Raw genomic sequence first — 25,254 nt, 5'->3', positions numbered from 1 at the left:
GCAATGAAGCTGTGAGGCCTGCTCTGTTTGTAACGGCCTTGCCCCGTGCACCAGGCTTCCTGAATCCTGTATGTTTACATACTTTGATCTTACCCTATACACGTTTTCTCATCTTCTTCGTTTTTCTGGAGGAAATCTCCTTACCCATGTTCAGCACAAAAATGAGTGGCATTTCTGTTTCATCTATAAACAGAAAGGCACTATAAAGCACTACCACTTCTGGCATTTCTTTAACTCAATGGAGAGAACTGCTTTTTAGTCTGCTCAAGCAGATAAAGAGAAATGAGCCTTAGACAGAGGCCTGGCTCAGCACTTGAGATCTCTGGGATACGTCCTTCCATAATGTCTCCTACTACAGGAGGGCCACATTGCTGTTACTAGGGGTTACTCCTGTCATGTGGTATTGCTTAGTCACTTTTTCCTCTAATTCCCTCAGTGAGTTTTGATACTGAGATGGTTGCTTTCAGTATCAAAATAATCCTTTTAGTTATGACTAGCAGGCCCATCTCAGGTATTGATGTCTTTCTTCAGTCCCTGGGCTTCTCAGATTCTGTGACAGCATTGGGGAGCTGTTAGAGGAATATGTGATGTATGTTATTATTATTATTATTATTATTATTATTATTTTTGCTAGTTTTCCCTTTTCCTTATACATCAGAACTTAACTGAAAATCTTTCTGATTCAGACATGTTGGTTTTGGGAATGTTCCATGTGTCCACTGAATTTGTCAAGGAGTAATTACTGGATTGTGCAAATGGAAGTTGTTTGCTTTTGAATGGCAGTGCTGCACTGGTGCAGTTTTATGTATCCCACTGTACAGGAGTTACTGCTTTGTAGTCTTTACACTGGGATTCACGTTATCAACTGCATTCTCAGCTAATGAAATGGCTTGGTACCTATCAGCAATATGTACTGCTGGTATTTTTTCCTCTCTTCCTCTCTCTGTTTTCTCCTGTTTGTCTTCTGGAGTGTGGACCTTAAGATGGTCTTTGTGACTTGATCTTACGCAGTTCTGGCAGCATTTCATAGCCTGCTTTAATGGGAGTGCATGAGATGTGAACACTGAAAAGCTTGACTGTGTGGATATGGCCTACAAGGGGGTCTGTTTTAGTTGCAATAACTTCACTCAGAGTGGATTTGGCTCACAGAGGAGGATTCTCCTTTTGTGAGTTTGAGTAAACCTGGTCATCAGCAGAGGTTAAATTCAGGGTTGGGCTGTGCTGCACAGGTCTGCTATGGCAATAGAAGTTGACATCAGAACTGTGTGGCTGGCTTCTAACAGCTTTGATGAAGAACTCTTTTGTACCTAGGGCAGGTAACGTTCCAAAAGAAAGAAAATCTTACATGATTCTGTGAATACTCATTCACAGAGAATACAGAAAAAGAGAACTTGGAGACACATGGGTCTTTATATTTTTAAATATACAATTTTTATACAGGCTTTTTAGGAGTAGGAAACATAGCCAAACACCTGCTGCAATGTTTAATTAAAGTAGTTGAGCTGAATGCAAAGCTCTTCTTGTGACCTTTATTGAAAAGCAAAAAGATTGTTAGAGTTCATGTTGTGTTTTTTTTTTTTCTAGAACACCTCCTCATCTTTACAGGAAAAATAAAGGCGATGAGTTTCCAATATAAAACCTATTAATTTCTTCATACAGAATAGCGTTGTTTCAAATTAGCTAGTTTTATTGTGTGCATTTCAATAATTTGATTTCATTAGAGCTGCATGGGAATAGAGACTAATTAGTCTGCAGCTTACTTTGTAATATATTGCAATACCATTATTTTTCTCTAGTGACTCATGGCTGTGACATTTTGTTCATTATTTAGCATAGCATGACTCACCTTTTGGTCCAGATTTAAAAATGTGCTGTGTCCTGCTAAATTTACTTGCAGGTTTTAAATACACATGTCACTTTGTAAGTAATGACTCTTATTTGTTGTGAAGCCACAACGTTGCACGTTAATGCTATTTGGTAGAGCAAATCCTCAATTATAAAAAAAAAAAAAAAATAAAAAAATGTTTAACACAGTCACCACCATCAGCTGTGCATTTATTCCAGCAGTGAACAAGAGCCTGCATGCTGCACTCATCAGAATCTGCACCAGCAGAGTTGACCCAAAGTCATCCCTGTGACAATATACCACCCACCACATCTCACTATGCTCGCGTCCACTGGTTGGTCTCCATAAATGTTCTGCAAGCATCAATGAATGTCAATAAGCAGCATTTATTCCACATGAAGGAACTCAATTCCACCCATTTACTTCATCCACACTTTCATGTCAGACGCCATTTTGTCTGACTGCCCCTCTGCTGCCATTTTGTTGCCGAGCAACACATGTAATGGAGTATTGGTGGGAAGGTTCAACATCTATTGCTGTACTACCAACCTCCATCCACTTCTGATGTCTTAGGCCAACATAATAAAATAGAAGGCTTTACTTTAAGTGCAGCTCTCATAGAAGTAGAGGACATGATGGGATGAATGCGTAGAAGAAGCTGTGTGACTTCTGGTGTGGTGAAACACTGTTTTGCTTAAAGTGTATTTATTCAGATGTATGGTCTGATTTTGGATACTCCTGTGGGGAGTCATGAGTCTGACCTGATGATCCTTGTGAGTTCCATCCAACACAGGATATTCTATCATCAGTGGTTCTGTACCTCTTAACTCTGTGCTGTGGGGTGATCTTTTGATTTATTAATTTATTTTATGATAAAGGTGAGGGGTGGGGTTCATTGCCTTTGGTCAGTTTCATCAGTTCCTTCAGTAGATTCTTCTGATCATCCTGATCTCCATCAGGTGTTTCTGATAGCACCACGGGTTCATCCCAATTAATTTCCAACAGGGCCATTTCATTGAGTGGGAAAGGCGGGATATTGGTGTGGCTGAGCAAAGGCCTGACAGCTTCAAGTGAGGGAAAAGTGCAGGAAGTGGAAGCAGGGCTGCGTAGGCTGAGGAGAATACAGGGGTGCTGTCTGTGTGTGTAGAGAGAGGGTCAGGAAAGCCAAGGCCCAAATGGAGCTGAACTTGGCAAGGGATGTAAAAAAGGACAAGAAGGGGTTCTACAAGTACGTAGGCAGGAGCAGGCAGGCCAGAAGAGCACTCCCTCTCTGATGAAAGAGGATGGAGAACTGGTTTCCTCAGACATGGGAAAAGCTGAGGTGCTCAGTCAGTGCGTTGTTGGCCCTGCCTTCAGTAGTGCTCAGGCTCCCCATATCTGCCAGGACCCTCACTCACTAGGTGAGGGCGAGAGGGGTGGATTTCATACCACTGTAACAGTACAAGAAATGCAAGGCTTCCTCATGAAACGGAATGTCTGGAAGTCCATGGTGCCGGTTGATATGTATCCCAGGGTTCTGAGAGAGATGGCTGATGTGGTTTCCAAGCCACTCTCCATCATATTTGAGAAATGGTGGCTGCTGGGTGAAATCCTCAGTGACTAGAAAAAGGGGAACATCTCTCCCATTTTTAAGAAAGGGAGAAAGGAAGACCTGGGGAGGTACAGGCCAGTGATCCTCACATTTGTGCCTTGGTAAGATAATGGAGCAGATCCCTGCTGGTCCCTGAGCTTAGCTATATGTGTGGGGCTAAATTGTGGCATGTTGTGTACATGTGTGTCAAAGACCATGGGGATTTTTTGAGTCATCTTAAAAGCTGTAGGAGTTAGGCCTGACAGCACTTATGGCCTGGATATGGAAGCCTATCCTGAATCCAGCTGCATTTGTTCCTGTCCCTTGTATGTTTGGGCACATATGCAATTCCTTGTGTGCTGGCTTGCTTCTATGTATTTAATATTTAACACACAACTTTCTGTATTTTGTGAGGTTTTGAAAAGCACTCTATTGTACTTAACCAAATTCAGCCCTTGTTTGTAGCCATTGAAAATAATTTAGATGAGCTTATTGAAGTGACTTTGGATTTACATTGCTTTGTCTGGAGGTTGAGTGTGACCCACAACCTCCTGTTTTTCTTTCTCCATTTAAGGATTCCTGATTTCTGGCACCCATGCATCAACAGATGTGATAGTGAGTAATAAGACCTTTATACCTGCAGTGACACACAGGAGAAACCTCTTGCCAAACAGGTGTATGCCTCGTTGTGGTGACAGTACTTGAACTGTTCATTGCTCTAGCCTCTCAAGGGTCAACCTACCATGAAGGACTATTTTGCAGTGTGAGTGCAGGCCTGTGATGTCAGTGCATGTCCTGTCACAGCTTTGCAGCTTCCTGGACTTTTTTCCCCTCTTCACTTACCCTGGAGTCTTAGATATTCATCATCTGTCATTTTTGCTCCTAATTTTATCCCAGGAATCACTCCTTCAGGTTTTCAGAAGCATCATCTCCAACATCAGAGAGGTTTCTCTGGCCACTTCTCGCTGGTCGTATAATCACTAGGAATCATAAAATTACTAAGGTATGAAAAGACCACTGAGATCATCTGATCCAACTGTCTTATTTTTAATTATTATGTTGAGAACAACAGCAGTAATATAACCGAGTGCCTCACCGAATCCTAACTCCCACACAAACCACGTCTTTGTTTCCACCTGTACCTGCAGGAAGTACATTCAGTGTAACCTGCACTTTGCACATAACAAAGTCCATGTGCAGAAGTGTTCCCTAAAACAGGAAAGAAATTGCAAGTAATAAACATATACTTGAGCCTGCGTGTAGTTTAAGAAACAATGAATAATTCTTTAAAAACTGACAGGAAAAAGAGAATCCACCCAACCGGAATTCAGCTTTCTTATCTAAAGGAAATAGACACTTATCTATGAAAATACATTATTTACAGAAACTATTGCATCAGAACACATATACCTAAAGAAATAACTCTGTGTAGTGCAAACATTGCAATGAAGAATCAACATGAAACCATTAATGTTTAAAAGCCTTAAACAGCATGTAATGTTCTTGAAAGGGTGCTGAAGGGAAGATCCTCGCGTGGATGCCTGCAGTGAAGCAAGGAGCCCCGCCAAGTCTGGAGTTCACTTGAATGCTCTCCCAAGTCTGAGAACTCTTTACTTTCTGGGTTAAACACTTGGAGGTGTGTAGTAGAAGAGAGCAATTGGCTGCAGGAAGCCTGTTGGTTAAACTTTGCCTCTGTGATGGTGATGGTTTCCACAGAGGGGAAGTTCCTGTAGAAGACGTGAAGTCCTGCATTCTTGTCAGGCAGGATGGAGCGGGCCTCTGGTGGCATGGGCTGTTCACCTACAGCATGGCAGGCTTAGAGGGTGGGCAGCAACGGGGGGCTGCTGCAGCTGCTTGTACAGGTTCTGCTGGCAGAGTCTGGCAGGCAAAAGGAGCTATGGTGCAAAGTGGGCTCTGCTGGTTTCATCCTTTTTCTTGGTTGAGCGACCATATCTGTGGCATCTTCAATGGCAAAGGGATCATCCGTTGCCAGGAATGATCTTTTTCTCCTCCCCTGTGCTTCCAGATGCTTTGTTTTACATTTATGTTTCATAGTATCATAGTATCGTGCAGGTTGGAAGGGACCTTAGAGATCATCGAGTCCAACCCCCCGGAATTCGAGCCTCTGTGTAGCAGAGCGGCACTTCTACCACTTGTGCCACTGGGAGGATTTCCCTGGTGGTTTCCCTGGTGGTTTCTTGCCCTCAGCCTGTTTTTGCTGCAGAGGTTGGAGTTGGAATTTCCCCTCTGCCTGTGTTGAGGCTGACTGCCTTGAAGCTTGCTTGATTTTCCTACCGTTTGTTTGTAAAGGTCTCATCTTGGCTGCCATTGTTTTGCAGTCTCTCACTGTTGTGCTTGCGCTTCCTATCCAGAGGTGGATGTGGAGGTTGGCTGATAGATTGGCCTACCCTGTACTGTCGGGTGCATCTCTGGTACACACCTGCTTGATGTTAATGCTGAGCCTCCACATCCTCATGCACAGCTCCTTGGTGTTTTTGTCCAGCGTGGATGGAGCTGTGCTGCCATCATGCTGAGCGGTGCCCTTCATTGCGATGGCTGGCACAGGCTGGGGCACTGCTCTCTCTGCGCTCTTCACTCTCGTTGACTTTCCTGCCCTTGGGTTCAACCTGGCCAAAAGCGGGGCCAAAGGGCAGCAGCAGGGACAGCTTCTGGTACATACAAGAGTAGAAGGTGTTCTCTAACAACATGGATCACATACAAGAGTAGAAGGTGTTCTCTAACAACATGCATCACCTACATTTTTTTACATCCTTTTATTACAGCTGTGCTTCTGTGTCATATTTTCCTTGATTGGAAGAGAATAAATGCTGCTGTGTTTCAGAACTCACAAGTGATGGATAGGCCACAAGTAGGCCGTGGAAGAGAAATACTTCTGCCACTGTGGTCTACTATGGCTGTTGTCCTGCATGTATGTAGGGAGGGAAGGTTCCAAAGCTGTTTGTTGTTGTTGTTTCTGGGGTGGGCGCACACTCCACTTCTTCTGTAGTGCTTGTGTCATTTGTACCTGTTCAGATAATGACAGAAGCATTTGCTTTCTGCGTTGCACGTGTAGGAATGACTGCAACAATTGTGAGAAGTTTTGCCCACTCCAGTATCCACCTTCTATTCTGTCATTATTTAAAACAGCAACAACAAAGTAGAGTCTCATCTACACACTTAATCCAAGGCCTCAGAAGACGTTAAGAATTGCCTCCATCTAATCCATTCCATTAGAAATTCCCAATGATCCACAAGCCTGTTGAGGCTTCTTAATCCTGACCTGAGATCACACTGAGCGTATGCCCGGCAAAAGGACCTTCAGTTTCTGTTTCCTTCAGTGAAATACCAAGTTCATGACATGCTGTCACATGTGCTGTGAATGCCACTGAATAACCAGCACCTCCCTTCTGAGACTGGTGGACTTGGTTTGGATGATTCCTGCCACAGACTTTGGTTGAGAACGTGATGAAAAACCAGTAGGAAAAAATGAACAAAATTCTAAACTCAGAATTCGGGTGCAGTGCTAATCTCTGGAGAGCATTGAGAGCTCCAGTCACTTCCTTCTTTTATGCATATCTCTCCATGTATGTATATATACACGTGTGTGTTTTGTGTTCCCCTATCTCTGCTGGCTTGCACCTGAGGTACCTGTATTGTAGAATTTTAGTAGCTAAAAAGTCACCTGGCTACCTTAGCAAAATGCAAACACAGAATAAAAAAAATATTTGAAGGTGTTTTCTTTTCACCTTGAATGTCTCTATAAGGTCCCAGGCACTTATATTCAACAGAAGGACCTCGGTTATAATGTAGGTTTGCTGTCGGTCCGAGAAGAAACACTTCTGGTTGTACTTTTACCAAAGGAAATGTTTTTTAGCCCTGAAAGACAAAACTATTCCACAGTTTGTCAATGCTTGTCTGATAACGAATGATTTGATCTTCAAAGACTGCAAGGCTGATGATGTGAGTGTAGCAGAAATCCTAAGTCATGGCCTGAACGAGTGACTGAGCAGCCTGTATGAAAGCAGGGCCTAGCTGGAGTTGCTCTGGTGCCTATTAGGCAGCTGAGTGACAGGAAGGGGCGGAGCTGGGATTCACCACTTCGCAGGCCTCATCTTAAGGGTTGAGAGTGGAGGCAAGGGTGTCTCTTGCTGGAGATCTCTGCCTACCTGAAGCCTTCCAGTTGCAAGCAGCTCTTTTCCTTCATTTCTGTATTTGCACCAGCTGCATTTGTGGCTTGTTAACATGTACTGTTGCTAAAGTCTTTACTTCCCCGTTATTATCATGGTACTTTCCATCCTGTTGTAGCATTACAAGTGAGCACTTGTTTCCTTGGTGTTGGTTAGAGTAGTGGATATTGAGCCCTTTCCTGCAGTCTGCCAGATGAGAGCTCATGGAAATGTTGCAGCTATTAAAGGAAACTTTGAAATGCTATATATCAGCATTTTTACCTTTGTAACAGAGCTGGGAAGGTGTTCAGACTCTCCTTAGGCAATAGTCATTTATGTTTTATCAGAGTTAAGAAGGATAACTATGCTTGTTTTCCATGGGAGACTGTTTTGGGGTACGTCCCATGAATCCCCAGGGTGACTGCCCCAGAAGCTGAGCTAGAGTAGCCCAGAGCAGGTAACCCACTCATCTGTCCTCCTCTCTCCAATTAGATTCTACCTCTGTGTAAACTGGCAAGGAGTAGTTGGCTTGAGATGATAAAGTCTCCATAGAGTGTATGTGCTGTGTTGACGTTTCTTTGTGCTGCAGTAAACAAAACCATCACAGTCTAAAAGAATTTATTTCAAATGTCAATGCAACGTTGTCTTTTTCCCAGCATAAATTGAATAAAAATGTCAAATTGAAAAGTCTGTTGATTGTGTCAAATTCAGATATGTCAAGATGTACACATATGAACTGACAGAGCTGTCCAGAACTCACGTGGCAGGTACCTGTCCACTTTGGCTTTAACTAAGGCATATGAGGTTTGAGGTAGGTGCAAGCTCTCTTCAAGAACTGTGGTGCCTATTGCAGGTGAGAATTTCTCCTGAGCTCTGAACTGACCTACAGTGATTACAAGCTAGATGGCAGAAGTAATGCTTCTTGTCTCTGTATTAATCCCTGGTCATCCAGTTGTGCAATGAATGATGAATTTCAGAGTCCTGTCAAACAGAAATCCTTAGAGTGCATAATTACAATGACTGTAATTTACTTGCATTTTTATCGTGGAGAAAAATGTATGGCTTAGAGGTAGAAAGAATTATAAGTTTATAGATTAATGGCAAATACCAAACTTATTTTTTTCCTTTCCTTGATGTGGACCATGAGGGCATTTTGACAATAAACTATACCTGTCAGAACAGTAGCCTACGTGTAATGCTAGCAATCAGCTAAGAGGCACTTCATAAGGCTTGGTATTAATCACCCTGTCAATTTGAATTCCGTGGGCATCCTTCTTTCCACTTTTCACTTGGAATTTATTTCAGAGCACAGTCAAGGCTCTGCTATTCATTATGTTCAGCATTAGCTAATTTGGCTTTTGGCAACTCTTATCCCAGTTCCTATTAAACACTTTCCATAAATTGAGATAAGGGTTGTGCCAAAACACTTGAGGATTATCAAATGGTTACACAGAGATCGGCGCATTGTCATGCTGCTTTACAGACTGTTGGGTTACTGCGGAATTAACCATTAGCAAATACTCGAAAGCTCCAAGACAAATTTACACCTGAAGCATTTTTTTCCACATCTTCAGAATTGACAGCAGGGGGAAACAAATGTGAGAAAAGTTATGATTTAGAACATTTTAAAAGGCTCATTTGTGTACTTTGCATTTTTATAGAGTTTTTAGGAAACTTGTGTTTGGTACCCATCACATGATAGCAGCCCTAGACAAGTGCAGTGTGCATTGTGATTCAGCTGTTGAATATTAAGACTCAGATTCAACAAATTGCTCTGGTTTTTAATCTTGTAGTTCTAAGCTTGTGATTAAATGTTTTTCCATACATAAATATATTTATGGATAAGCTTAAAATATAAGCTTAAATACTCTGTTAATCAAGGCTTGCTTTTGCAAATATGCTGGTATAGATGATAGTAGATGTTTGGTCTGGTCCTACTTGTCTAGTGTGTGCTATAAAGCATCTATCAGTTTTCCTCAGGCAGCCTCAGTGGTTCTATTTGTGTGTGTATGTTCACCAAGTCACACCAAGTGGCACTGTTAGAAACTATAAAGAGACTATCCTTGCTGAAGCCTCTCGCTGCCCTGTGTGACGAGCTTCTGTCCAGCTGCATCCTTCTTTAATGCAGGCTGAAATTCTCCCTGCAGGACTTAAAGGAACTCATCAGGTGCAAGTGCACAAGCATTGCCTGTCCTAAGCATGTACCAGGTGGGAGCTGAGATGGATGTCACATTGTCAGACCTATAGTGGCAAGAGGCACGAAGCCTGGGGCAGAACGACTACAGTTTGTTCTCAGGGTCTCCCCTGAGCTTTGGCAGCGAGAAGGAGAAAGCTTGTTCTGATGATAGAGTAGGAGGGATGGGTTATACTTGTTTAGAGATAAAAGGAAGGTGCATGCAAATCAGGATGGTTGTTTGGGTTGTGTGTGTATGTCTGTGGAAGGGAAGACAGCCCCAAACTGAATGGGAGGTGTAGAGAAGCCTTGATACAGGACCAGCATGAAATAACAGCTTCCTCTTTTCTCATCGTCACCTCCCAGGGTTTTGGACTCTTCTATGGATAAAACAAAATCTGGAAGGTGATAGCAAAGGGGCTTTTGTTTTGTTTTTTGTAAGTCAGATTCTATTGACATGTGTTCTAGAATGCTAGCAAAGGCTCTAGTGATTTCCCTGCATTCAGCTCTGACAATAACATGATTCTGCAGTGATACTTTCTTTTACTTTTGCTTTTAGCAGTGGGGCATTGAGGCTCAAAGTGGTGTGTTGGTTCTCACATGGAATGCCTTATCTGTGTACAGTGAGAAGTCAGTGACCATCTTGTTTCTTAGTAGATCGGACTGTGTCCAGTTTTCTGATTATTTTATTTGTTGAGGGTAAATATTAGATTTATTAATTTTCAAAATTAATAAAATTTCAAAAAAATTTAAAAAAAAAGATTTTATTACAAAACTTTATTAAATATTTCCCAGCTGACATTGTGCTGCATTGACTAACCAGCCATGCAGCTACTGCTTTTGTTCTTCTTTCCCCCCCCCTTTTTTCCCCTTTTTCCTCCAGTTGAATAGATTTTGACAGGAATTGCTGCAGTCAGACCGCTATAGAAATCAAATCAGCTCTTCAAAATCCCATGAATTTAACCCTAATTTGCATTTTCTGTTTTACAAGAGAGAAGGTTGGGGACACACTGCTGCAAAACACAGCTGCTGCTTCTCCTCTTGTCAGTAGCTGTGCAGAACAGAATAGTTCCTCCAGCTTTGGAAGCACCTGGCACAAAGACCACAGAGTTTAATGGCTTCCAAGAGGGAGAGACTCGTTGCTGTTTCTCTCTGTGCCCATTTGGCAGATTGCAAAATGGAGGGGGTGGGGTGGAATTTGCTGCTGGCATCGGGGAACTTGCAGCTTGTGTTAATGTTATCCTGGGTTTTGCTCATAGTGAAATAGTCCTCTTGAAATTGTTATGAAGGGCATGTTCTTGGAAGCAGCACTGGTTTCTGATGGCTGCAGTGAGAAATAGTAGTTGGCTTTGTGACCTGGTTTAAAAAGATGCCAAAATCGGCTCTGTGAAGAGATTTTAGTATTGGATGGATACATTTACACTAATTGTGTAACAACTTTGGATAGAATAGTGTTTTCTTCCTATCATGAATACATCCATACTAGTGTGGACGAAGGAAAATTTCGCTGTCTGTTCCGGTGATTTATTCTGTTCACATAAGGCATTTTTCTTTAAAAGCAGATGGCTCCTTTTCCTGATCTGATTTATGGGAATTATAGTACAACAGCATTAAGAAATTAGTACAAAAAAGGAACGATAAGATGAATACAACTACTCATCTCCCTACTTTTTCTTCAGTTTCTCTTGAATAACAACTTGCATTTCCGCAGTCAGATGGCAATTCTGAAATGCAATATAAACTGCTAATAAAATTAAATACATTTTCTTTTCAAGGGGTTGTATGAGTCTGACTGACATTCATCATTTCTGCCAGTTGCCTTCTCATTTTTATTAATATTACTCCTACTTTGTAAGTAAAAACAGCAGGAGACATGTTGGGAATCTCTGTGTTTCTTGAAGATGTTACCAAACAACAGCTATTGCTGTCTATGAAGTCCTGCACATTTGCTGAGGTCACAGCCTTACACACTGAGGCATCCCACTTGTATCTGAGTGATTTATCACTAATAGAGCTTTTTCCATCTAATCCAGTCATCTGGAGGACACAGGGCAAGCAAAAATAAGGACTTGTCCCCATTTGTATTTCTATTGAGTGGCTTGAAGGCTTTCTGAATTGAAAGCTCTGCTTTTATATTTAGGGCTGTGTCCGTCTGTTTAAAGGCTAAGGGCTGTGCTAGAATGAAAATTGACTTTTCTGGCAGAGTGTATCAAAGCCAATCTTCACTATCTGTGGGTAACAGGTGTATTGCAGAAACAAAGCAAACAAGCACAGCGGAAAAGCTTTGAGGTACTGCTTTACTGGGCCTTGTTTAGTTAATAATACAGTAATGCTCTTCATATGCTGAAAGAGCTGAAAACACATTTGCTTTCTTACTTTACAAAAGAGATTTTGAGGGTTAGCTGCAGCATTCTTATTGGGACACCATTGAGCTGAGTGGGGAAAGACTTCCATGCAAGTTGAAGAGTGTTTTACTGTTGACTTGGAATAATATGGTATTACACATTGCATTACACAGCAGACACTTTAAATGCTTCATTAACCTCTTAATCTGTGTTCAGCTGATGATGTATTACTGTCCTGTGTGTGCAAATGTATTATATACATATATAGATAAATCACTACGTACTGTGTGCTGTAATTCAGTTTCTGTGCAGCAAAAAAATGTCTAAAGAGCTCCCAGTTTTACTGGAATAACAAATAGAAAAATGGAAACTCAGAAAACACAGGGAAAATAGAATTTCTTTAAAAACTAAACAAAATATGTTCCTATTCTAATTGTCAATGAATATAAATGGAAAAAACATGGAGTAGCTGAGGCTAGAAATGGTTAAAGTATGTTATTTGTGCACTTGTCACAATAAATGTTTTTACGTCTATTACTAACGCTTCAAAAATGTGCTCTTCAAGCTTCAAACTCTATAGAATGTTTTCTCTTTTTTTTTCTTTTCAGCACTTGCTGCTAGCAATAAAGTTTGTCATGGCGTTTGTAATTCCTGATAAACCAAGGGAGATACAGATAAAGCTGGCCAAATTGGAATTTGAATCTCTAGAGGCTCTCAAACAACAGGTAAGAGCAACTGACCTATATAGCAGCGAAAAGCTTTGGTGGCCTGAAGGAAAGATAAATGAGGAAGATTCTGCTTTAGTTTTAGGTGTGTAAATACATAAATCCTGGGATGCCGAGACTCCTTTAATGCTGTATTAAGCATATACTTTGTGTGCTCCAGGTGCTGCGGTGTAACCTTGTTCTGTGGTATTTATGTAGAACTGGAATGTCTAATGTAGAAGGTTGTGACAAAATGATCTCTTAGTTCTGGGCAAACCAAGTCTGAAAACAATGCACTGCCTTTTCTAGTTATAAAAACCCAATTCTCATGTGGTAGAACATCGCTATTGAGGCCAGCAGTGTCTTCTATAATCAAACATAACAAATAAAATCCAGATTACAGTTGAATGTAATGCTTGATAGTTTTCTTTTGCCATTTTCTAGTACTTCAGTATGAAGTTTCTGGGAGCTGGTCGTGGATCTTTTGTGCTTTTTAGATGATATTAAAAGGAGCAGGGCTACAATTCAGTTTCAGTTATTACTTCTCCAATTTCATTTTGTAAGCAGGCAAAACTAGGTCATCCACAGGAACCTTAAGCCCAAGTGAAGACAGTCACCTTTGATTATGACGTTCCAACTGGAATATATACTGAGTCTCTTTCAACATGAGTATATATGTCAGCAGTCAGGACTTAATGTGAATTTCAGTAAGAACCAGAAGCCTGGCAGTTCTCATCTATTACTTTTAGACTTGCAGAATTCAGCAAGAATATTTGGCTGGTTTTAGGTGCCTTGGTAAGTACTTTAAACAGAGGGAAAAAAATCAACAAACAGAAATAACTGTTTAAAACAACAGATATAAAAGTCTGGAGTAATTGTGCTGTGATATCATGTTGCAGAGAAACTGGTTTATATACTGTTATGGAAGTGTGCAACACTCTTAATACTATCCAGGCACACATCGCTGTGTTTTACCATGTGGGCTTTACATTAAAAGTGATCTGTTCTTTTTCAAAGCATTTAGACTACCGCTGTCTTGGGATATAGCTATTAGAAGGATGCTAACACTATCAGACTGTAAATCTCTAAGATGCCAAAATTGATTATTAAGCTCCATATATAGTGTTCAGGGAGAGAACCTAATACATCTGCTTTGAGCTGTTGTACTGATTATGTTTAACTTAACTTAAGGCAGGCTGAGCACTTTCAGATTTTCATTAATGCTAAGATAATTGCTTTCTACCTGGTGCAGTTGAGCTGTAACTGTTCTATGTTCAAATCCTTATGAAGACTGAGTAAGTGTCTCTTTGAAAGGAATTTCAGGGAGTACAGTGTTCCAGCTCATTGATAGAGACTAATGATAATCATTAAAGGTTGTTAACTCCTCTATGATGAATAATGCCTTAATTCAAAAACAACATCAACGACAAAACACCAATTTATATTAGAATAAGAGCACTGCTGTTTTGAAGTTCTTTTCAATCTTTAGATAAGGAAAGTTTTTAGGTAGTTCTGAAATGTTTCTTTTAAACGTTTCTTCATGCAGCTTATGTTGGGACTGTTGAATAGTTTTAATAATTTGATTTGTTTTGAAAATACTTTTTGATTAAATAAAAAATCCTTGCAACGTTTAAATTGAAACTGGGAAATGTGCTCCATCTGTGAACTTTGTTTCAGATTTCCCACTTGTCCCTCAGTCTTTTGTTTAAGGGGAAGAGGGAGAGGTAAGGCAAGGCAGAGAGTAACTTCAGCACTTCAACAGCAGACTCAGGAGAATATGATGTGGAAGAGGAGCAGGAGCAATCCTGATCTTAATCCCTAAAATTCTGCCTGCTTTTTCTGTCTCTTGGAAGGAAGCTTGGATGCTGAGCGATGAGAAATGGTCACTGTCAGCTACTGAGGTGAACATCATGATCCCTCATAAGGAAGTAGCTAACTCTGAAGCAAGTTTAGGTGTACAAGACCTTCTCCCTGTACTTTACAGCAGTACTCAGTTCTGTTGCATGTACTTCTTGCAAGAGCAATAGCATGCTATGTTATGTGGTCTAATTTCTCTTTAAAGGAAGAGCCCAAATACTGGTGCACTGCAAGCAGCAAGAGAACGCTGGGTTCATTCTTGGGTGGTTCAGGAATGACAGTGTTTTCAGGGACAGTCTCAGTGCTGTAAAACTAGCATAAGAACACTACAGCTAGCATTTTTAGAGCAATGTTCTAGTAACACTGAAAGCTACATGGATAAGCATTTTGGCTTCTGGACAGGTCGAAGTTTAATGAATAGACAAAAGAGTTCAGTTCAGTCAGGCAAAGCAAATGAGAAATAAATTGAGGCAGAATAATTGTTTTTGTCGCTTTCATGCTCGGTTACTTTCTGAGCATGAAATACAGAAAACACTCCAAAATATCTTTTTTTATATTGCTGGATTTTTTTTCCAGGAAAAAGTAATGTTTTAAGTAGCAAAGAATGGTGTATCTTTTCACAAAGTGCAGTGACTACTCCGTGTTAGTTCTGAAAGCTTTTTCATGCAGTGTCTTCCTTGGTGGTCATACCAACTGCTTAATGTCGTAGAGTGATCTGAATTTCCACAAGCAGTTACTTCAGTGCTTTAGAATGTGTTTATAATGCTTCTTAATGATTTCCAACATAATAACAATGCTTCTAAAGCAAGAGTAGGTGTGACATTCGCTAATATTTCTCCAGCAGTGTCATCTCTTTCCTGAAAGTGAGCCCGATGGTCTCAGTCCCCTTTCCAGGAAATAGATAATCTGGAAAAAGCTGTGACTAATCACGGCATCATCTCTGTTGATAAGAGACTTCTTTAAAACATGACAGTGCATGAACTAGCATTTCTGTTTGAAAGGGGTTAAGAGACAATGGCTGGGAGGGAGCCTGCTATCTGTTTGCCTAGGTGCAGTTGTATGGAGTCCTTCTTCACCCTTCTTTTACAGGTATTCTGGCGTGTAAGAGTTACTACTTTCCAATAAAAATTGCAATTTTACTGCTTTACCTTTGCAATTCACTGCACCGTAGCAGCTCTAATAACTGCAGAGTAGTGTTCTTGTTGACAGCAGTGGCTAGACCTTGCTGTTTCCCCTGGGAAAGGTTCCCTCTAGCACTAATCACATCTTTTCTTGAAGGAATACACCGAGTTTGAAAGTGCTGGCCCCTCTGGCCACTGGCCTGTGCTTAAGCTTTGGTGAGAAAACTTTCAGTAGCTCAAAACAAACCACAGAAATACTGTTAACTTAGATGTTCACCAGAGCAGAGGAGCCTTATGCTTGCCTGTTTTACCTCTTCAAAAAGCTGTTTTGGCAAAGGTCTTCCACTTCAGTAAGTGTCATGTAAGCATGTCATGTGTCTCAGAATGAGGCTGTGACTGTGGTAGGCCAATGGAGCTGCTTGAACTGGCAGTGAGCCACAGATATGTCCTTTTTTTTTCTGGGAGAAGGAGAATGGGAACCATTTTTAACGTTTAACACTGGGAGAGCATGAGTTGTGAGTGCTAACCATCCTGCTATTTTGTCATACAAAATGGGAACTGAAGGCAGCTTTTTGTAAGCCAGCAAGAAACTCAGTGGATTACTGCCTCATTTGGTATAATAGTTACTGGAATTAGAGGGCTCAGAAAAGGATGATCTGTAGCTTTAGGACGGCCCTCAAAATGCTGTCGATCCAAAAAGCAGAAGCTTGTTCTGCACTTTTTGGTGCTGCAGTGCAAACACAAGCAGTCAGTCAGGAGGAGAGATGACTGGAAAGACTTCATTCAGCTGGTCAAGAGTTTGTAAGGCAGCCTGTTGGAAAGCCTGGTGAAGCTTCAGCTAAAATGGTGAATTTGATGAATTTAAGTTAAAACAGAATGGAATGAAATAAAACACCTGCTTTATGTTTTTGACCAAAAAATAAAACAACGGAGCCACCCTTAAAAATTGTGTTTTCTGTGCATTCTTTTAAAGGCTTCACTGGTTTTTGCAACCAGATGTAACTTAACAGTGGATGTGAAAATAGGGCTACTACTAATAACTGCTGTTTGTTGGTTTGGGGTTTTGTTTTTTTTAGAGCCCAAACTTGTTAATTTAACTTTGCAAATGCAATTTTTCCCTGGTGAGTAGTCAGAATGCCTCCAAACATTTCTTAATGTACCATTTGCATGTGTTTGGTAGCTGCAGGGATTTAATGCAAATGTAATGCAAGACTAATTATATTTTCATACACAGCTTTTTAAACATTAGAAGTCTCATGCCCTATAGGAGTGCAAGCTGTGTTCACACAGTTTTGCCAATGGATATATATATTTTGAATATCAATACCTTAATGTTGGTCCTTTCTTTGACACTTCGATATTAAAAGCATTTTTCCAAGAAAAGCAAAATAAACGGTCGTCCTTAAAAGAGAATAATATAAAATCAAAAGCCAGTAATTAATTTGGGACAGGAAGTTATGGCTTTTCAGCTGGGAGTGAGATTGCACAAAATCTTCCTAGTTCTGAGCTTCCCCAGCTTTGTAGAAGTTGTAATATTTCTCTTCCAGCAATCCCTTCATTCTCTGTGACTGCTGTCAGGGGTGAAACTGTCCATTCGGTTCTGTAACAATTAAGTTACTCAGGAAAGATGGCTCACTTTAGCTTTTTCAAGTCTGAGCTAGAGCCTGGTGCTGGAATGAATATCAGTCACATTAGTTATCTCTTTCTGCCTGGCAGCCCAGATCGCTGACAAGGTGTGATCTCAGCAAGGAAACCTGGAGTGAGGGGATAGGATAAATCTAGGTTAAAATTGTTCCTGCTGAAAGTCTGATGTAACTGCAGTATTCTTATGGTTTCAGAACCCAGAGGGGTTCCCGATTATGTATGAACTGGTTTGAATACAAGGGAAGAAGGATTTTTTTTCGATTTTTCATATAGATGAGAGTGCACAGTGAGATTTGATTTCAAGAACTCTGTTAACCAGCTTTCTAAAGGACACTCACGTGTCTGCACTTACAGTCTTTTCCATAATGGTTGCACGATATATCGAGAAGGTAAAGGAATACAGCAAGAGACAAAACTTCAGATTTTCTTTTTGAGACTAGTTGGAAAGCAATATACATAATCCCTTAAAGAAGGGGCAGGGAAAGGGGTAAATGTTGATGTGTTGCTAGTGATGGCACTTGCTCTATGACAGTGTTTGCCTGTGCTGTACAGACTGATCATGGCAGCTTTAAGATAAAGTTCCAGATATGATGGATATTGCCTATGCAGCCATTGGGTTTTTATTCATTTTGACCACGGGGCACCTCTGTGCTTGCTGCTGGGGTCTTGAATATTTATAGGGGTTTTTTTTGCCTGAAAAATAGCACTCTGATCTGTATCTACTACATCAATGTGGTGGCTAATAGGCAAGCCATATAGGTGAGACTTTGCTGTGTAAGCATTGACTTTTTTTTTTCCCAAGTGAAATGTAATTTCTCCTCTGAATAGCATAAGAAGAATGGCATTATTTTATGTGTAAATTTTGTTTTGATTGCCTAATTCCCATGAATTATAACTCATACATATATATAACTTAAGTAGCATGTTTTCTGTGTGTTTGAGCAGTCCTTATGCAGATATTTTTCAGACTTTCAATGTGGGATACTTTGTAAAGGTGTTTAAATGGACTGTTCTTTCTCTCACCTTCTGGAATCTAACGCTGGACCTTCCCCCAGCACCTGTGAGTTTATATAGTTGAAAATACATCGAGAGAGGCGATTTTTCAGATGAGAAGATAAAGGCGAGCAGTTATTCGTTTTGTATTTCCCCATTTTACAGTTTGTTTTGTTGGCATAAGCATGTAGGTTAAAGGGATGCTATGTTTAAACAGGTAGGCCCTAACTTTCTTCTTCAAATCATCCTGTACATGTGCAAATATACCAGGCATAAACAATATCAAGTATGTTAAACCTTGTCTCTCATCTAGTTGAGGGTAGGTGGAATTGTTGCTTGTTCTTCTCCAATGCAAGACGCACAAAAATAGTCATAGTGCAAGAGCTCTCAGGCTTTGAGAGCCTCTGGCTCTTGAGGAATCCTGCCTCCTAGGCCATGCAAAGGATTGACCCTTAGTCAAATTACTGTCTTGTAGGAGATACTTAGGTCCTACAGCTGGGTAACATACTGCATTAGGGTTTTTGCTTGGGTTGGGGTTCAACTTCCTTGAGAAGAGCATAGTGTGACCCAGTGGCAGTTATTAGCAATGGCAGGCATTCAATCATAAAGCAGGTACATCTTTGTATCTGTGAAAACAGATGGGTGCTAGGCCAGGTTAGAAATGGAGTGTGTGAGGAATTGCTGTATTAAGGACAAAGCAAATGTTTATCAGAGATAGCATGCTGTATCTACCTGCAGCTACAGATGCCTAGGAAAGAACAGGAAAACATGGCAAGCAGGTGTTGTGCATCTTCCTATAAGTCTCCAACCTTTCAGTGATCTTTAATTCTAGTTTTCTACACCTAATCAGTTCCTTTATATATAGGAATCTTCAATGGTTTTCTATTCCACGATGTTGTTCTTTCTCCTTTTGAACCATTTTTAGCTTTAGGATCCACGATGTCCTTTGGCAAGAAGTGCTACAACTCATTAATCTTGGTGTGAAGGACATGGGTTGATTATTTGCAGTTGACTTAACATATTCTAATCAGATGTGGTGGAAAAATTCATTAGCTTTTACATATGAGAGGAGATGTTTGGCTGAATTATCATTGAGGTCTTTTTTGGTTTCTGGAATCTGTGGATTTGAGTTTCCAAACTCTAGTAACATTATAGTTGAAGATGGTATTGTATTATTGCTTTCTGCATAATATTTGTTATATCTTTCCATTTTAACTACTGAATTCCTCCTCCTTTGCAGCCTATTTATAGTCACAGTAGGCAACCTTTAAAAAAAAAATGCAACTGATTGCAGGGAGCCACTTTTTTCTGGAACAGATGCATTTAGAAGTTACCCTCTGTCTTCTTCTGTATTGTGTGCATAATGTTTACCAGCAACGGTAATCGTGGTGGGTAGATTTCAGGGCAGAACTATTGCACTAAAATGTGACATTTAAGTCTGTTTTAATGCCCAAAGCTTCTTAACTTTTCTAGGTTGAATTATCTTGCATCCTCTGTCCAGTGTTTTAGGCATGCTCCAGACAAATAGTGTAAATATGATAATGGTGGTGCAAAAGGAGGGTGTTCTGTTGTAAGAATGTGCTAGGAGTTCGACACTTCTCTTAATCAAAATGTGTGATTTCAAATAACTCACATTTGCAGTTCTCTGAAAAACTACTTTTACATGTTCTGTTTTCTGAAAGCTGTGAAGGATTCTAAGCAAACACAGCTGAAAAAATTCACCTTTGTGTGCTGTAAAAATGGTCTAGAAAAGCCAAATAGAACACATTCCTAAGAGCAGAGTATCTTGTTTTTGTGAGTGGATATCAGTCAGGAAGAATAACTTGTGACTTTGGATGCATTTGCAGGGGTACATATGAAAATGACTAAAATCTGGAGAGCTCCTCTCTTCCTGCTGCTAGCTGGTGTGGTGCCATTAACATAGGCAGTCAGGGGAGGCCAGGGGTTGGCAGTAGGTTGTTTTTGAAGATGCCTCCTTAAAAGGCAGGTAGTGCCAGAGCTGGAAAGCAGGAGCTGCCGGGTGGTCAGACATCCGGAGATGCTGGGCTGTCAGCGTGGAGAGGTTACATAAGGTGCATAAGCCCGTTACATAAGGGCTGCCTGGTGCTCGGGTCACTGCTGCTCCTCTGGGATGAGCTGCCGCTTGCCTGAAGCCAGCACACTGAGCACATGTGCATCTGAATGATTTCCACAGCAGGACCAGCAGCTTTACATGAGAGGTACATATATGTTCCACAGAAATGAGTGGCCTATAAAAACAACAAAATCAGTCAAGATAACGTTCAGTTAATTTCTTGAATATCAGTTTAAAAGACAAGCTCATCTATAGAACCTCATATTGCAGGGGAGTCTTCTCATTATTGTTTGAAATGGTGGGGAGTTTTTAAGCTCAGCCAAAAGGGACTGTTGTTCTTGTAGAGATGTATTAAACATATATTTGCTTTTAATTTGCCAAAAAGAATTGTACCTCAGCTTTTGTTAGCTTTTTTATACTGCTAGCTAAATGGGAAGATTTAACTAGAGTTCTCCTCCCTGCAAGTGAATGGGTATTTCTCTAGGGGGAGAAAAGTAAAGGTGAGGAAAATCTGCTGAGGCCTTTTTTGATTATATACTATATATTTTATATAAATAATGATGAATCCATCATTATTTAAAAGCAAGAGCAAAAGGTGTTTGATAACGAACATGACTCTCAGTCTTTCTTCAGATAGAAGCAGCACCTTCTTGACAGTGTGCCAGATCTGATTTCTGTTACAAGTTAAATGGCTAAGATCACTGTATTCAGTAGTGGTAACAGGTGATAGCTCTACAAGATGTTCTCTTGCCCTGAAACTGAATGACATGAACTGAATATGCAAAAACATTCTCTTTTTCATCTCTGGACTTGCCTCAAAATCTCTTTGAAAAGTCAGGGAGGTGGGACACTCATGGCATGGGATCTTTACAATGAGCATTTCTACCTGAGTCTTGTGGAGTACCAGTGCATACAGAAGTGGCATCCTCTTGTAACCTCAGGTTTCAGAGGCCAAGCACTTACTGAAGCTCTGTGGCAGTCACCAAACAGGTCAGGAGCAAAATCCCTTCCTCTCTGTCCAGAAGTGCTTTGCTTGGACTCGAGGGTGTTCAATATCATGTTGAGCTGAAGCCTTTGTACCTGTCACGCATCAAACTAGATGAAATGCTTTTTTATTACAGAGATCTTTTGGATGTTGTATCCTGCAGTCATACAAGTCTTGAGCAAAGAGGATGTGCCTGGGGCTCTATGTCCATGGTGCAGGCTGTGCTAGTGCTCTGCTATAGGTCCAGCCTGCAGCCACATTGCTCTGCTGGACACTGCTTTGCACGATTGTATTCACACCAGTATTGTTGTATCCAGCATGTGACAGTTGAGTTAATGCAGCCCACTGTCAGAGCCAACTTCAGCTATAGTTCAGATCTTGTTGTCAACAACAACAAAAAAGGAGAAAATTTATGCAGACCACCTTTACTAAGTAAAACGAAGGCAGCTCTGTCTGTTGGCAGGTTAAAACCAATCTCCTTTGGAAAACATTTTCTGTTTGGGAATTCTGCTGACTGCTGCTAGAGCAATCACAGCTCCCAGTTAACTCCATGGAGGAACATTGTGCAGGAGTTCCTGTAGCATTCTTTCCTCCCTTAGTGCCATGGAACTTGTACATTGCTTAGTTTGTAAGAAACCCTTTTTGCTCTGTTAGTGGAATACAAACTGAGTTTTTGCTCAAGGATAAAACTTAAACCTGTTCTGACTTCTTGTGTCTAGGATGATTGCCCTGTGAAACCAGCCTGCAGCCTCTGTGCTGCTTAAATAGAATATTTCTCACACACCTCCAGTCCACATGATAGCTGATGGCTAATCACTGGGAGTGAGAGCCCTGTTCCCAATTGTTTGGGGGGGAGAAATAATGTACCTGCTGTACTAGTAACGGGTTGTTCTTCAGGACGTGTTGTCTGCACATATCCTGTGATTCACCCTAATTCTTTGCCTCTTCAGTCGTGCAACTTTCTGATCTCTAATTGCCGAAGCAGTGGGCAACTGGTTGTTCCTTCCAGAGCTGGAAGAGCAGCCATACCAACATCAAGTGTATCAACAGCAAAATCTGTTCAGTGTTACTTTAAAAAGTTAAAAGCAAATAACGTCTCTTTGGTATTTAGTTTGTAGATCAACAAGGGGCAGTCGCATTCACTCCATGTTCTGGTTCTGTCACTGATCTGCTGGCAGACTGTCATATTATGTACCCTTTTTTTTTGGTCTTACTCTGACTGTTGTACTTTATTCTGAAAGGGTGCTTGTGTTGACTCATTTTGGTGTGTAGACTCTTTTAGTGTTCTCAGTTTTGCATTTCTTTGCTGTATTTAATGTTTATAGCCTGCATGGGAAAGGCACCGTCAGGCTGTGAGTTTCACAGACCTGATTTAATAAATGCACTCTTTGCCTTGTTGTAGTTCATCCTGAACTCCAATCAGCTGCTATGCATTTCTAGTCCCTGTAGAGTGAGTACTTTGAAAAATTCCATTTATTTGCACTATGAGTGTTCAATAGCTCTACACACAGTGACAGTGGAATTAATCCAGGAAAAGGAATGGGCTGAAAAAAAGTCGTTTAAGTACCCGTGCTAGCCTTGCTCCGCTAGGCAATTTGTTTATATTGATTTTATTAGGGTGCAAACAAAGAGCTAAGGAAGAAAAGAATCCATTCTGAATTGTGCCATTCACTCATCATAATATTCAGTATTTCAATAACATCTCCCAGCCTCTCAAATGGATTAAATTGCATTTACTTTACTCTCATTATCCGCACATTTTGGTTATAGCACTCAAAATACTCAGCTCTGGAGGCCTTCATTTCAATGAGAACAGAATGTTCTGGTTTGAAAAGAAAGCGCAGTGAAAACAAAAGCGAATGTTTAAACCTGAGATTGAAAGTTGAGGGAGGTGGAGGAGTGACAGGAAAGGTGGCTGCATATGGCACGCCTGTGGGGTGTGCTTCATTTGTGTTTTAATTTTACACTGATACCAAAATTGAGCAATTACAGTGTCTTCACAGTAGAAAAACTGAATGATTCCTGCCTTCATCTGCTGAATTGTGTTAACTCTGAATTCTGTGTCTATTTGAATTTGCTGACTCCTGTGCACATATACTTGGCCTTAGCCACCTGCATGTGCATATGGATGTGTACATAAACTTATGCCCTTTACTGTTGTGTTTTGGTGATACTGAATCAGGCTACCAGCAACAATATTGGTAGTAATCGTGGCACTGAATCATATCGAAGCTTTTATTGGACTTTTATTTATTAGATCAGGCTTTTTTTTTCTTTTGAATATTCATTATTCCCCCTCTGGGTATGTATGCAATTTAAGTCCTTGATGATGAAATAAAGTTTTACCTGTATGGTAAAAGGTTGTATAGTTTGATTAGGAAGGTGAGGCTGGTCATGAGAGTTTTTTCTGTCTATTTGAATCTGTTAAGCCCTGGAATATTCCAATGGAGACTGGTTTAATTTTCACTGACTTAGAACAGGGAATGCAGATGTGAGGAGGCCCGACCACTGAGTATTTTTTTAACAGCTGAGTGGAACCATGATTTCTGAAGGCTGGATGATGATTCAATGCCACGTGGTTGTGCTTTGTCACTACTCAACTCCAAAAACAAAACACAACAACCTACAGTAGTAGTATGAATCTGTAAACACTGTGAGGGAGGGTAATGTCACTTTCCAAACATGGCTCAATAACAACAGAAGCATCATTGTACATGTGCAATAAGCTTGATATTCTTATTGCTTTGAGAAAGTGTGTGCCACTGGGTAAAATTTTTGCTTTTTTGTGCTCTCAAGGTGCTTTATCTGTTGTGTGATGGACAGTGTCTCTGTGCTGTTTGAGGACAGTCCTGATGCTTGTTGTATCTGTGTGTACAGATCCTTGCCATACACCCTAAATTGCTGAAGTGCAATGCACAAATTCAGGGCTCTCTTGAGAGGAAGGAAAAACTGATTTAACAGTACAAAACTATCTCAAGAAATTGGGAATATATACTTACACAGCACTAGCATTTTACTAACGTAGCAAAATTGAAAGTATAATGTAAGTGCAGTCTCTAGTGAAAGCAAATAAAGGAAAGAAAAATCCTCAGCTCTGTATGTGCACTAAAAATTATACAGGCACACTGGGAGATTTTACTTTAGGTGTGCTAGTTACCCCTGCTGACTGAGGAAGGTGAGCAGAAAAAGATTCCTTTGAAAGATAATTCAGCAGAGGAACCAAACTTTGAGTTGCAAGCGATCTACGTCAAAACATAGCCCTCCTTTCTATTAACTGCGCACACAGAGAATATGGAGATGAGTGCCTAAGGGGCAAAGTGTGAACGTCTTTACTGAAAGGTACTAGCTGAGAGCCTGGTCCATAAGATAAAGCCTGCTTGAAAATTAAAAGCCTTATACTTTGACTGAGTAAGGGATATAATGAGATCTGTCAGTTTATCGAAGGGTGAATAATAGGGCTTATTAACACAAGGCTGAATTTGAGCTTCAGAAAATGTATCATCCCTATAAAGATCCTGCTTGGTAGTGTCTCTTTATGTCTTTTATTAAGCTGTATTTAAACAATGTGACTTAAGTGGAATAGTTGAATGGAATGTCTTTAAGTGGTACACCTCACCTTGCATGTCCTTTTATGCTTAAAAGAGAGTAGAGGTTTTTTTGCTTATCCTCTTTGTGTTTGGTTGTGGTTTTTTGTTTGTTTTTAATTAATGAATGTCTTGGTTGAATTTAAAGAACAATGGGACTAAAATTATTTTTATCTACATATTTGTTTGTAG

General features: G+C 40.5%; 1 protein-coding gene across 4 annotated transcripts in view; it reads left to right on the top strand.

Moving 5' to 3' along the window:
• ANO10 (anoctamin 10) overlaps nucleotides 1–25,254 on the top strand; it is a 102,041-nt gene that overhangs the window by 57,295 nt on the left and 19,492 nt on the right. For all 4 annotated transcript variants that reach the window (XM_015853937.3, XM_015853936.3, XM_085538295.1 and 1 more), the window contains exon 12: nucleotides 12,709–12,825. In XM_015853937.3, the coding sequence (XP_015709423.2) occupies nucleotides 12,709–12,825 (117 nt within the window). The remainder of the gene's footprint in view (nucleotides 1–12,708; nucleotides 12,826–25,254) is intronic.

The sequence above is a fragment of the Coturnix japonica genome, chromosome 2, assembly GCF_054131305.1.
Source record: "Coturnix japonica strain WE chromosome 2, WE-NBRP24, whole genome shotgun sequence".
In the NCBI taxonomy this organism is placed as follows: Eukaryota; Metazoa; Chordata; class Aves; order Galliformes; family Phasianidae; genus Coturnix; species Coturnix japonica.
Note: the sequence above shows the minus strand (reverse complement) of the source record. Positions and strands in the feature narration are given on the sequence as shown.